Here is a 14,837-nt window from a genome sequence, read left to right as displayed (position 1 = left end):
TTACCAGCAGGAGAGTAGGGAGGGGGGAGGGAAAACCTTTTGTAGTGATAAACACCCATTTTTTCATAGTTTGTGTGTATAAAAACATCTTCTGTATTTTCCACAGTATGCATCCGATGAAGTGAGCTGTAGCTCCCGAAAGCTTATGCTCAAATAAATTGGTTAGTCTCTAAGGTGCCACAGGTAACACAATGTATCTAAAACTGCAGGATAACTTCTAATGAGACATTGGGCTTTGGACACGGAACCAATGCGCACAGCAATGGCTAGTTAGTTCAACTAGCAACCTACCTTCATGCCATTTAAAATTGCCATCTGGTCTGGTGGAACAAAGTGGTGGGAATAAAACGAGAATCCCGGGCCCTGCGTTCACCCATTTTGACTTCTTAGTGGTTCTTGTTAGCGGCAGCCCAGGCATGTGTGGGTTTTGCGTGGGCACAGGGGCTCTTGCCCAGATCCTTGCAAGGTTAGGACCTCAGGGAGAGTATCCTACTGCCAGTGATTATGCTTAGGAGGCCAAAGGCGAGCTGCGAGGCTGGTGGGGAGAGGCCCGAGCCGCCCGCCTGAGCGAGGTGCCATTAGCTGCCAAGGTCAATCCCCTGTAGGGGGACAATGATTGCAATGTAACAGACACAGCTGAGGAAAGGACACGGGCGCCCTATTCCCAGAGCCAGGCCAAGGCTTTGCTGAGCTGGTGGGGACCCTGCCCAGTGTAGACGGGTCAGCCAGACTGTGCCACGCAGCGATCCCCGGCCCCACCAGCACAGTGAGCGTGGGCGAGCAGCCCAGCCACGCGGCTACGACGGACGGGACTATAGCACAGAACTGGGGGGGGGGGGATTCGTGACGGAACATCCCCCGCCCCGCGAATTGCCGAGTCCCCCCACATCCGCGCATGCTCCCCAGCCCCGCCTGCAGTCTCTTCACAGGAAGTTTGGCCTTTCCGCAACCCGTAGACACCGCGGAGCTTCCTTAGCAACCGGCGGGACTGGAGGTGTCGCTGAGAGCGAGGCGCTGCGGAGCCCCGGCCTCTGGCGGACCTGGTAAGAGTGGCGGCGGGAAGCCGGGAAGGGGCTGGGCTAGGGCGGAGGGCTACCCCGGCGGGCCGGGGGGCTTCGTCCGAGAGTTCCTCCGCCGACAGGCTGTAACCGCCAGAGTTACGGACCGAGACTCGCTCCTCCTCGGACCTGGGGCCCCGCACACGGCCCCATAGACTAGAGCCGCAGCAACACCTCAGAGCCCTGCCGACGCCCCCGGGGACTCGAATCCCGCCAATACCCCAGAGCCCTGCTGCTGACACCCCATCGCGGCCTGGAAGCTGCATCCCACCCAGAGCCCTGCAGATGCCGCCATGGACCCACGTCCCGCAGAGCCCCTTAAAAACTCCTGAAGAAGTGAGGTTTTTCCCCACGGAAGCTTATGCTCCAAATATATCTGTTAGTCTTTTTAAGGTGCCACCGCACTCCTTGTTGTTTTTTTAAAAACCTCCGAGGGACCCGAACCCTGCATCCTCCCCAGCCCTGCAAACACCCTCCATGGACTTGGCCGCACATCTGCTCCAGAGCCCCGCAAACACCTGTTCACACAGACCCACATCTAGGGTGACCATCCTTTCCCAACGGTTCCCAGCCCAAGTGCCGCCCGTGAGGCTGTCCCAAGCTGTTCGCCTGAGCCCCGCCTCTGCACGAGTCTGGCGTTGCTGCTCGCCCAAGCCGTGACTCCTTCCCTGCGTGGAGCTGGTATCGCAGCTTGTTCCCCAGCACATTCCTCCACATCCCACCTTTTTTGACAAAAAATGGGCATTTGTTTTGTTTGTTCTTGCCAGCTGATCAAGTTGGCAAGAGAAAACTGGACAAATATCCACCTTTGCCAAAAATTCAGAACGGCTGGAACAGGGCTTTAAAAAAGGGACTGTCCCTGCCAAAACAGGACTTTTGGTCACCCTACCCATATCCTACAGAGCCCTGCAAACATCCCCACAGTCCCAAATTCCATATCTCTGCTGAGCCCGACATACATCCCAATTGGTCTGTACCCCACAGAGCCCTGAAAATGCCCCTTATAGCTCTGTAACCCTGCATACCCCTTTAGAGCCCACATGCAGCCCATGGACCCATGCCACACATTCTCCCCTGTACCGTGCATACACCCCCAGCTGCCTACATTTCCTATTCAACCCTCTACATAGAGCTATACTTTCCATAGAACCATGCAAAAATTTCGTAGACCTATATGACACATATGCCCCCAAAGCTCTGCTTACATTCCCGTTGATGCCCTTGCTGATTTCCTCATATAACCCTGCATGTACCTCCCATAAATCTATAACACTCAAATATGGTGTATAGAGAGTGCGTACTCATTACATAATCCCCTGTATGTGCACTCCAGAGACCTTAACTTCTTCATATGTTCTATATACCAATAGTCCCGCCTCTGTGCCTCCAAAGAACTATAATTCTCCACCTGACCTTATAGTTTCACTCCTCTGCATATACCACTCCTAGACAAAAAGCCCCACCTGAAGCATCCCCTTTCCATCTGATGAATCTTCTGTGGCCGATCAGGTGGGAGTCCTGCTTTGTGAACCACAGAAGGTTCTTCAAGTGGAAAAGGGTGGGAAGCAATACTGCTTCCCCCTCTGCCTCCACTTCATTTTCCTGAACTTCCGAAATGTTCCTTAACTTCCCTCACTTCCAAGATTATTAGGTTACTATTTATGAATAGGAATGAGGGTGTAGATAGCCCCTATGCTAATGTTCCTCCTTCATATTTCTACAGTGTCCAGAATGTGCCTGAGAGTAGATTCCAACAGTTTTGTGGTAGCTCGCTAGAGCCTCACTACTACAATTCTGCTCAGTACTTCCTTTGGGTGTTTTAAAGAAGCCAGTGTTGCTTGGTTTCAGAGGAACAGCCGTGTTAGTCTGTATTCGCAAAAAGAAAAGGAGTACTTGTGGCACCTTAGAGACTAACCAATTTATTTGAGCATGAGCTTTCGTGAGCTACAGCTCACTTCATCAGATGTTTACCGTGGAAACTGCAGCAGACTTTATATACACACAGAAATCATGAAACAATACCTGATTTCTGTGTGTATATAAAGTCTGCTGCAGTTTCCACGGTAAACATCTGATGAAGTGAGCTGTAGCTCACGAAAGCTCATGCTCAAATAAATTGGTTAGTCTCTAAGGTGCCACAAGTACTCCTTTAGTGTTGCTTGGGCCACTCTGCTCCTTTCTTTCTATAGCCTGGCTAATGGCTTCCAGTCCCCACTCGTGCAGGGAGAATTCCTACTTGTGATGGGTAAAGGAGCAAGTTGGTATTTGAAGCCCTGGATATTGTGATTCTACCTTTCCACAAGTCTGTGACTCTAACTCTCTCTTCTTCTGCTTTGAAACCTTTCCTCATGCTTACTTGTTTTATTTCTGTTTAAGGATTTTTAATTTAGGTCTGTTTTCTGCCATTGGGATGCTTTTATTTCTAGTTTCAATCTTGAACATCACTTCTATGCATCTCACTGTACCTCTGCTCTCTGATCTCTCCTAAATGTGTGTCATTTATACATTTCTATTGTGCAGTCGACTCCTGGCTGCATGAATATCAAATTCAGTGGTAGAAAGACTGAAGTCTTCTTGGGTAAAGTACTCTCCCTCCCCCCCTTCTTGTAATTCTAACTCTGTTACTGTCGTCTTTAACTCCTATCTTGATTTGTCCCCAGGTGCTGACATTTTTCAGTTATCCACAGCCACATATTTTATTTTAATTTTTGTTCCTCTTTGCTGGTAAGGTCATTATATCTGGAATATTAGAATTTGTTGTTGACTACTTTCTTCTCTGCTGAAATCTTTATCATGTGGCTTTATTAATTCTCAGAAGAGAAACTGATTTAGAGTGTCTTACTATGGATGACTATGCTAGTTATTACATTATAATATTTTTCGTCTAAAATGTGCTCTTCCAATAGTCTGTAAGCACATGTTCAAATGTTAAACTAATTAACAATATTAAACTAAATGATCTGTGCACTATATTAAAACAGATTGCAGATACTATATTTTCACTATGTTTGCTACCTAGTGGAACATAAGAATGGCCATACTGGGTCAGACCAAAGGTCCATCAAGCCCAGTATCCTGTCCTCTGACAGTGGCCAATGGCAAGTGCCCCAAAGGGAATGAACAGACAGGTTATCAAGTGATCCATGCCCTGTCACCCAGTCCCAGCTTCTGGCAAACAGAGGCTAGGGACACCATTCCTGCCCATTCTGGCTAATAGCCATTGATGGACCTATCTTCCATGAATTTATCTAGTTCCCTTTTGAACCTTGTTATACTATCGGCTTTCACAACACTCTCTGGCAAGGAGTTCCAGAGGTTGACAGTGTGTTGCGTGAAAAAATACTTTCTTGTGTTTGTTTTAAACCAGCTACCTATTAGTTTAATTTGGTGGCCCCTTGTTCTTATATTATGAGGAGTAAATAACACTTTCTTATTTTCTTTCTCTATACCACTCATGATTTTATAGACCTCTATCATATCCCCACTTAGTTGCCTCTTTTCCAAGCTGAAAAGTCCCTGTCTTATTAATCTCTCCTCATATGGAAGCCGTTCTATACCCCTAATCATTTTTGTTTCCCTTTTTTGAACCTTTTCCAATTCCAATATATCTTTTTTTGAGATGGGGTGAACACATCTGCGTGCAGTATTCAAGATGGGCATACCATGAATTTATATAGAGGCAATATGATATTTTCTGTCTTATTATCTATCCCTTTCTTGATGACTCCCAACATTCTGTTTGCTTTTTTGACTGCCGCTGCACATTGAGTGGATGATTTCAGAGAACTATCCACAATGACTCCAAGATCTCTTTCTTGAGTGGTAACAGCTAATTTAGATCCCCTTATTTTATATGTATAGTTGGGATTGTTTTCCAATGTGCATTACTTTGCATTTATCAACATTAAATTTCATCTGCCATTTTGTTGCCCAGTCACCCAGTTTTGAGAGATCCGTTTGTAGCTCTTTGCAATCTGCCTGGGACTTAACTATCTTGAGTAGTTTTGTATCATCTGCAAATTTTGCCACCTCACTGTTTACCTAACCAGTTACCAATCCATGAGAGAACCTTCCCTCTAATCCCATGGCTGCTTCTAATTATGTGAACTTCCTGAATACTTTGCTGAGGAAAATAAATTCCACATTTCTCATACTAAATATGGTTTCTTGTTTTATTGCTAATGTTACTTTTTAGCAAGAAGACCATCATTATGGCTGAATGTAGATTTTGAATTTTGGCACCAACAGCAATACTGAATTGTTTGCCTGACATATAGTATAATGTTAATCTTAAAGTTTGTTGTTTTACTATTTGGAGCTTTTATAATATGGAAACCATTCAGAGATCAATTATTCTGGCATTTGGAGAAATACATTAAGTATGATGTGGTAATAAGAAGTTTGGTGATAATAAATTTGCATTAGCAAGTTACAGTAGAATCTCAGAGATACGAATGCCTCTGGAATGGAGGTTGTTCATAACTCTGAAATGTTCGTAACTCTAAACAAAACGTTATGGTTATTCTTTCAAAAGTTTACAACTGAATATTGACTTAATACAGCTTTGGAACTTTACTATGCAGAAAAAAAAATGCTGCTTTTAACTGTCATACATTAAATGAAACAGGCACAGAAACAGTTTCCATACCTTGCCAAATATTTTTTTAAACTTTCCCTTTATTATTTTAGTAGTTTACAATAAGTAAGTTAACACAGTAAGTAAGTAAGCACTGGCCTGCACTCCAAGCCCTGAGCCCCCCACACCCAAACTCCTGCTGCTGGTGCGTGGGGGGCCCACTCTAGACTACCCCAGCAGCAGCCAGTGTGACTGGCCCAGGGGTTGCTCAGGTGGCTCCCGGGGCTGCTGCAGAAGTCACGGAATCCGTGACTTCTGTGACAAACATGGAGCCTTAGTCATGGAATGCCACAGTTCTGAGGGGGGAAAAAAAAGAAAAAACATGGAGGAGAATCCAAGGTGTAAATCAAGAATAGAATTGATTTTGATAAATGTTTTCTCAGTAGACAGTGACTCAATGATTGAGTCATTTAACAGTGTACACTGTGAGCAAGGGAACTTGGACTATCCTAGCAGGACCAACACAATTAATACAATTATTTAATTCAAAATTAATTTGTATAACTCATTCAATCACCTTAAATATTTTTGTAAAAAAACCCCACCATGTATCTCTGAAGAGCTTGTAACTCTCGTATCTTTCTTTAAGTATGAGGTGATATCTGAGACTGTATATCTTTCCTCAGTAGTAATCTGGGCTCTTCATTAAAGTTTCACACTGAAGATTTGATATGTTACATTACAAATAAAATTTCCCCTGTTAAAAGGATACTAGAGTTGTGTTTTCTGCATTATAACTATTTTTTCTAAACTTTGAATATTTTGTTTATTTAATACACTATATGTACATGTTTTCTAGTTGTTAGTTTTTAAAGTGTTCTGTATTCAAAAAGTTAAAACATTTGAAATCTTTTTTGAAATCTTCTTTTCATTTTCTGTTCTTTTCCCATTTTGTCTTTCACCCTATTTATTGTTCTCTGATTTTGCTCTATTTCAGAATATTTTTGATCACTCCTTGCACTTAAATTCTCTTTTTTCCCCATCTTTCCTATCCCTTCCAATGTTTTGCTTCCTCTTTTGTTGTATTTGTACCCATCCCCTCTCCTTCCCTCCAGAGAACAGCTTTGCGCTTTAAGTGCGGCACTAGCAGCAGAGTGAAACTGACTAAACTCAATTTCACTTTACTGCAGGTGTTGCTCTAGCAGAGTGGTAAAGGACAACAATGCAGGAAACAAAGAGATGTGGAGGCGTGTGTTTGAAAAATGGAGTGATTGGTATTTACCCTGCACTGTTTTGGGTGTTCAGCAATACATGATTTATATGCATTGGTTCATATTTCCTGCATTCCTTGCACAACCTAGAATGTGAGATTTGGGTACAACAAAAATCAGGATTAAAGTTCTTAATTTGCTGTCAAGCGGGAATGAGAACTCTGTTTTTAGGTTTGTTTGCTTTTTTCATTCTAGGAATTTATGATAAAAGAATGTCATCAGGTTTCCAAATAAAACCAAAGACTGCAATACAGAAAAGCAAGACATCTTCATCTCCTTCATCTAGTTCTCCAGATCTTGCGGTTAAGCCACAACCAAGGCCCAGTGATAAACTTAACCCCAAAACTATTGATCCGGTATGTAGAGATGGTATTTTTCTGTACCAGCATAAATGAGTAGGGCCAAACAGAAAGTGAGAGAGTCACAAAAAATATGGCATTCAATTGGGACAACAGAAATCTTTGAGCACAGAAGATCTATGGTTTTCTAGGGCTTAGATCTTCTTTTATATTGTCCTATATTTTCCAGAAAGTAAACTTTTTCAAATGTAAGTTGCAGGCCCTTCAAATTGCAGAAACAACAGTGGATCTATTTATGATATGAAGGTTACTAGGTCTTGTTCACCCAGCCTGAAAAACTTAAACCAGGGGTTCTTAGACTTTTGTACTGATGACCACTTTCACACAGCAAGCCTCTGAGTGTGACCCCCCCTTATACATTAAAAACACTTTTTAATATATTTAACACCATTATAAATGCTGGAGGCAAAGCGGGGTTTAGAGTGGAGGCTGACAGCTTGCGACTCCCCTGGAATAACCTCGTGACCCCCTGAAGGGTCCCGGCCCCCAGTTTGAGAACCCCTGACTTAAACAATTGTACCAAGATATGTTAGAAATTCCACTATTTTTTTTACTGGGTTATTGATTTTGAACATCACTACCAACATTGATTACTAGTTTGGTGCTGACCTACTGGAAATATCTATCAAATGTGTTTGTCAAAACTTGCTGGACATAATTGTCAAATTTTGACACTGCATTCTTTTCAGTTAATGTTCCTGAAGAAAGAGGTTGCCAATTCTGAACATACAAATAGTTGAAGTAATTGAATTTTAATACAGCTAAATATAAATGTGTACATCTAGACACAAAGAGCGTTGGCCATACTTTCAGGATAGGGGACTATATCCTGGGAATCAGTGACTCCAAAAAAGATTTGGGGGTTGTGGTGGATAATCAACTGAACATGAGCTCCCAGAGCCGTGGCCAAAGCTCTCATGCAATCCTTGGATGTGTACAAATAGGAATCTCAATTAAGAGTAGAGAGGTTATTTTGGCTTTGTTAGGCACTGATGTGGCCACTGCAGGAATACTTTGTCCATTATTCACTAAGAAGGTTGATTAAATTGGAGAGGGTGCAGGAAGAGCCATAAGAATGATTAAAGGCATAGAAAACATGTTTTACCCTGATAGACTAAAGGAGCTCAATCTGTTCAGCTTAACCAAGAGAAGGTTAAGAGGTGACTTGATCACAGTCTATAAGTACCTACATGGGGAACAAATATTTAATAATGGGTTCTTCAGCCTAGCAGAGAAAGGTATAAAACAGTTCAATAGCGAGAAGTTGAAGCTAGACAAATACAGACTGGAAATAAGTGGACATTAATAGTTAGATTAATTAACCATTGAACAATTTGCCAAGATTCATGTTGAATTCTCCATCACCGCACATTTTAAAATCAAGATTGGATTTTTTTTCTGAAAGATATGCTCTGGGAATTACTTTGGGAAAGTTCTATTTTTCTTGAAGTTAGATTAGAGATTACTTTTTTGTTTTAAAGCAAAAAAGATGTAGTGCCAATATACTTAAGATTCTTGTCTTCACTGAACTGTCAGCATTAGACTGACTATAAGTGGATAAGAAACTATGATTTTTTCTTTTAAAACCTTCAGCCCTGACTGTTCTGAGGTAGCATGAGCTAGAAAAAGTGGGCAAAGCTATTGTGAGTATCCGCATCATTTTCAAGACTTTCTTCTTCCTAACTTGAGAATTGCTGTAGAAAGCATTTTATTCCCTAAAATATGTTTTCTATGCTTGGAGACACTTCATCTGATTTGTGAGTTTAGATTCTTAACTTTTGTTATTAATCATTCAGTCTCCAAGGTCTGCAAGACCTAATGCCTGAGGTAAACAGTATCTAATTCCTTATCCTTTTCACAAGGGTATTTGACAGCAATCTCTCCATTTCTAGGATTGTTTTTTCTATTTAGAAATACTTCAGTTTTCACCTATTTTTTTTTCCTTTTAAAAAATAAGATACATACACACAGGCAAAGGGCTACAGGGTTTTCAATACAAGGTAGTTGTCACTCCTTTTAAGAGGAGATGGGTCTAGCCCCCTCTGACTGATCAGCTGCCTCCCAGCTGAGGCAGAGATCAGGTGATAGCTGGAAGATCATCTAGTACTCATAAAAGTTGCTGGTGACAGTTGTCAGAAGCAGGAGTCCCTGGCAAGAGAATCCAGTTCATGTGAAATCTTCAGGTAATAGTCCTGTAGAGTGTAATCCTGCAAGGAGCAACGTCTGAATGAGATGGGAGCAGAGAAGCTTGCTGTGACTTGGTCATGGCATGGTTAGACCCCTGCAGAAGACTCTGGATTAGTGGAGAGGGAAGCATTCAATATACTGAACTTATGTTGTTTTGAAGAAATAAAGCCAAAACCCTGAGGAAAAAGGGATTGAAATCTTGTGGCTGGAGACTGTTCTGTGGTGCGTGGGCTGATGAGTTAGCTTACCGGTTTACAGTAGGTAACATCGTAGGCTGAACGGAAAGCCAGTGAGAGACTGCAAGCATAATGCTTATGAAAGGTGCCATCTTGTCAGTACTAAAAATTGAAAGCTTCAGTCAACAAGGAACAGTTTTATTAAAACAGAATCTCTTTTTGTGAAAAAATATCATGGTTTCATCAATTCACTGTTATCCAAGCCAACATACAGTGAAATTACACACACAATTATGTTAAAATTTAGTTAACATTGCAAAATCAAGCACTCGAGGGAGAAAATGGGAGACTGCAACCTTAATCAGACTCCTGATGTGTATGCTTTATGATACAATCTTTAATTACATGATTGCATACTATTTTTTTTCTCACAAGACTCCTGGTTCATTCAGTGCACAGAATGGATAGTGTCATTGAGTGAGCAGGTATTTGATATTACTTTTTAGTCTTGTTGTTAAACGTGTGACACTAGACTTTCTCTATTCCTCACTATTCAAAACCCTGCTCTGAAGTAAAAATTACTAACTTTCTCAGAGACTTTTCTGTGGTTCTCATCACTATAGTATCTGAGAGATTCACAAACAGTAATTTATTTTCACAACACCCGGTGAAGTGGTATTATCCCCATTTTGCAGGTGGTGAATTAACCCCCAAATTTCACCCTACTTAAAAACTACTTGCTTACAAAATCAGACATAAAATAAAAAAGTGTGACACCACATTATTACTGAAAAATTGCTTTCTTTCTCATTTTTACCATATAATTATAAAATAAATCAATTGGAATGCAAGTATTGTACTTACATTTTGGTGTATAGTATATAGAGGAATATAAACAAGTCATTGTATGAAATTTTGGTTTGTACTGACTTTGCTAGTGCTTTTTATGTAGCCTGTTGTAAAACCAGGCAAATATCTAGATGAGGTGATGTACCCCCTGGAAGACCTCTGAGTACCCCCAGGGGTACATGCACTCCTGGTTGAGAACTACTGCTCTATATGATCAAAACACAGCCCCCATTAACTTTAGTTGCAGCTGTGAGTGTATAGCATTCCAGGGTCTCAGGTTGTGCACACATAATCAGTGAACACACTGTCAGTGAACATCTAGGAAAAGTTTTGGCTTAAGCGATTGGTTAGCATCATCATATAGGAACTCTCAGGAATAGGCAGGGATAGAATCCAGTTCTCCAATGTAGCATTCAACTGCCTTAACCGTGAGACAATCTTTTATCTTCTTCTAATCTTCTGTATCCTTCACTACATTTCTGAAAAAAATTAGGCAGGGATCCTACCTCCAGCCTCCTTCATTGCATAACATTGCTTCATCTTCACTGAAGGTCCGTTGTGTGTACTGAATGAGGCAGGGGTCATGTGGGGAAAAATTGTATCACAGCACATATGCACAAGGCGGCCAAATTATGGTTGCACAGCAACCCCTCCTCAATTGCTCAAGTCTTCTTGCCCAGCCGGTCCCAGTCTCCTCCCTGGCTCCTCATCAAGTTCATCTTCCCACCCTCACTGGCTCCCAGTCTCCTTGTCCCAATATCCTCCTTCTCTTCTCCTCCCCACCCAGTCCAACTCATATCTCCTCTTCAGTCAAGTCAGGCTTTGTGATGTCTGTGTGCCATCTGGGGGAGCTGGAGAGCCCAGGAGCCATGCTCCCTCCCCACTTATGTGAAGAGACCCCTCCATCCCCATGGGGCCATCATTGACTTTAGTGGGACTACTTGCACGAGAAAGTAGAAAAATGGGATGGGAAATGAAAAGTTCATTAAGGATGAGCATATTTACTTATTTTTCTTAACAAAACAGTAGTAACATACTGCTGTGAGGTTACTTTATTATTTAATTAAATGTTAGAATTTTTTCCATCCAGTCTCTGCAGTATCTTTACAGTTGTTTTTTGATCACAAGATTGTTTGTCACATTTCTCTCTAAACTGCAATACTGAAGTACATTTATAATGGTTATAACTGAAATATTATGATAGTGAGTAAATAATGCATTTCACTTTTTTGTCCACCCAGTTTGGGGATCGTTCAAAAGCTCCTTCTGCATTTTCTGCCATTTACTCTAAAGGTGGTATACCTTGCAGGTAATGAATTTTTAAAAACAATTTAACTGAATCTATTCAGACAGTAGTCTTAGGTGCAGTTAAATAGATCAAGACTCATTTCTTTATTACTGTTTGTGTAGGATGAAAACTATACACTAATTTGTATGTTCTCTGGCTATTTGATTTTACTGATCTCTGAAGGTGCCTCTGATATTTAATTCTTCTCAAAAGGAAGCAAAAACAACGAGGAGTCCGGTGGCACTTTAAAGACTAAAAGATTTATTTGGGCATAAGCTTTCGTGGGTAAAAAACCTACTTCTGCATCTGACGAATTTGTTCCGATGGAGTTGGGGTGTACTTCACTGGTGAAATTTTTGGCATTTTGCAATCTTGTGGTTTGCGACCCAATCAGCTGAACAGAGATTGGCTGCTGGTTCACAATCTGCATTTGCAGGGAAGTCCATCCTTTTAGAGTTCTCGTCCTTAGGATTGGACTTAAGTCTGCCCAGCCAGGCTCTGTTGTTCACCGCAGTTACAACCAGGGAATTTGGGGCCAGATGGGAGAAAAAGCCCTTAGCTCCCTGCGGTGGGAAAAAGTGTTTCTCCAAGCGCTTTGTGGTAGGTGGTATTGAAGCTGATATGCTCCAAAGAACCTTTGCAGGCTCTAGGAGTGCATCATTAATAGGGAGGGCCATTCTCCCAGGGGCAGATGGCTGCAGGATATCCAACAACTTATGGGTATTTTAGGAACTCTGCCTGAATGCCTAGGGAAGCCACCACATGCTGCAAAAGGTCCTGGTATGTCTTTAAGTCTAAAGGCACTGAAGGAGAGGAAGAGCCAGGCACTGCCAAATCGTCCAGGGACAAAGAAGAGGAGCCAAGGCCAGATCTTCCCCCTTGTGGACCCAGATGGGATGATTCCAGAGGCTCCCTGGGGAAGGGGAAGGCTCTCACTGGTGCCTGAATCTGTGGTGGATTGGCAGTTCCCGCCACCATTCTGCCCGGCGTTCTCACCTTAGAACAAGATGAGGAGTGCAACTCTTGCGACTGAGGAGCATCCCACGGATTCCATGGAGGCCACTGGGCAAAAGGATAAGGCATTAGTGGCCAACAGGTGCAGGGCCAACCTTGAGACAAGTGCCTATCCTGGTACTCATGGTGCTCCATGAACAGCCCCCCGTGAGCCAGGCAATGGAGAGCAGGAGAAAAAAGATCCCGACCTTGATGCTGAGGAGTCTCAGGTTTCTCGGGATAAAGGTGGAACAAGCCCTGAGGGGGTGAGCAACCAGTCCAACTCATCCATTGCCCAAAACAAGGGAGAGACTGGTGCCGACAGTGGGAACAATACCACAGGCTGAGTTTGCCTCTGTTGTGCCCAGTGCCAGGAGCAATGTTGAACCTGAAGTCAGCGTTGGTACTGAAGTAGCTGATGGTCCTGAAGTGGAAGGTGGTGAAACCACCACGGTAAAATGGGTGGCACAGGATGCACTGATGCCGAGGAGGTCCCTTGCCCTGAGCTCAGCACCGACTCCACTTCCACTGACTGTGGAAGGGAAACATTGAGGTGTGGTGCCAACACAAAGGTTAGAATCATAGAATATCAGGGTTGGAAGGGACCTCAGGAGGTCATCTAGTCCAATCTCCTGCTCAAAGCAGGAACAAATCCCCAATTAAATCATCCCAGCCAGGGCTTTGTCAAGCCTGACCTTAAAAACCTCTAAGGAAGGAGATTCTACCACCTCCCTAGGTAACGCATTCCAGTGTTTCACCACCCTCATAGTGAAAAAGTTTTTCCTAATATCCAACCTAAACCTCCCCCACTGCAACTTGAGACCATTACTCCTTGTTCTGTCATCTGCTACCACTGAGAACAGTCTAGATCCATCCTCTTTGGAACCCCCTTTCAGGTAGTTGAAAGCAGCTATCAAATCCCCCCTCGTTCTTCTCTTCCGCAGACTAAACAATCCCAGTTCCCTCAGCCTCTCCTCATAAGTCATGTGTTCCAGTCCCCTAATCATTTTTGTTGCTCTCTGTTGGACGTTTTCCAATTTTTCCACATCCTTCTTGTAGTGTGGGGCCCAAAACTAGACACAGTACTCCAGATGAGGCCTCAGCAATGTCGAATAGAGGGGAACGATCACGTCCCTCAATCTGCTGGCAATGCCCCTATCTATACATCCCAAAATGCCATTGGCCTTCTTGGCAACAAGGGCACACTGTTGACTCATATCCAGCTTCTTGTCCACTGTAACCCCTAGGTCCTTTTCTGCAGAACTGCTGCCAAGCCATTCGGTCCCTAGTCTGTAGCGGTGCATGGGATTCTTCCGTCCTAAGTGCCGGACTCTGCACTTGTCCTTGTTGAACCTCATCAGATTTCTTTTGGCCCAATCCTCTAATTTGTATAGGTCTATCCCTACCCTCCAGCGTATCTACCTCTTCTCCCAGTTTAGTGTCATCTGCAAACTTGCTGAGGGTGCAATCCACACCATCCTCCGGATCATTAATGAAGATATTGAACAAAACCGGCCCGAGGACCGACCCTTGGAACACTCCACTTGATACCAGCTGCCAGCTAGACATGGAGCCATTGATCACTGCCCGTTGAGCCTGACAATCTACCCAACTTTCTATCCACCTTATAGTCCATTCATCCAGCCCATAGTTCTTCAACTTGCTGGCAAGAATACTGTGGGAGACTGTGTCAAAAGCTTTGCTAAAGTCAAGGAACAACACGTCCACCGCTTTCCCTTCATCCACAGAGCCAGTTATCTCGTCATAGAAGGCAATTAGATTAGTCAGGCATGACTTGCCCTTGGTGAATCCATGCTGACTGTTCCTGATCACTTTCCTCTCCTTTTCCTTGAGGACCTGCTGTGTGATTTTTCCAGGGACTGAGGTGAGGCTGACTGGCCTGTAGTTCCCCGGATCCTCCTTCTTCCCTTTTTTAAAGATGGGCACTACATTAGCCTTTTTCCAGTTGTCTGGGACCTCCCGCAGTCGCCATGAGTTTTCAGAGATAATGGCCAATGGCTCTGCAATCACATCCGTCAACTCCTTTAGCACTCTCGGATGCAGCGCATCTGGCCCCATG

At 43.3% G+C, this 14,837-nt stretch overlaps 1 protein-coding gene across 4 annotated transcripts in view; it reads left to right on the top strand.

Moving 5' to 3' along the window:
* Window positions 1–868: 868 nt before the first annotated feature.
* Window positions 869–14,837, top strand: part of PACRGL (parkin coregulated like) — a 34,474-nt gene continuing 20,505 nt past the window's right edge. For 2 of the 4 annotated variants that reach the window (XR_013635728.1, XM_073342396.2), the window contains exons 1-3: window positions 876–1,043; window positions 7,101–7,261; window positions 11,718–11,785. Coding sequence is in view for 3 of the 4 variants with exons in the window: in XM_073342396.2 (XP_073198497.1) it covers window positions 7,118–7,261; window positions 11,718–11,785 (212 nt within the window). In the remaining variant the exon portion in view is untranslated. Of the gene's footprint in view, window positions 1,044–7,100; window positions 7,262–11,717; window positions 11,786–14,837 lie in introns of all 4 variants that reach the window. The other 2 variants (XM_073342398.2, XM_073342397.2) reach the window with 2 other exon arrangements.

This window comes from Lepidochelys kempii, chromosome 4 (assembly GCF_965140285.1).
Source record: "Lepidochelys kempii isolate rLepKem1 chromosome 4, rLepKem1.hap1, whole genome shotgun sequence".
In the NCBI taxonomy this organism is placed as follows: domain Eukaryota; kingdom Metazoa; phylum Chordata; order Testudines; family Cheloniidae; genus Lepidochelys; species Lepidochelys kempii.
The sequence above is the reverse complement of the archived record's forward strand: the minus strand, read 5'-3'. Positions and strand labels throughout refer to the sequence as shown.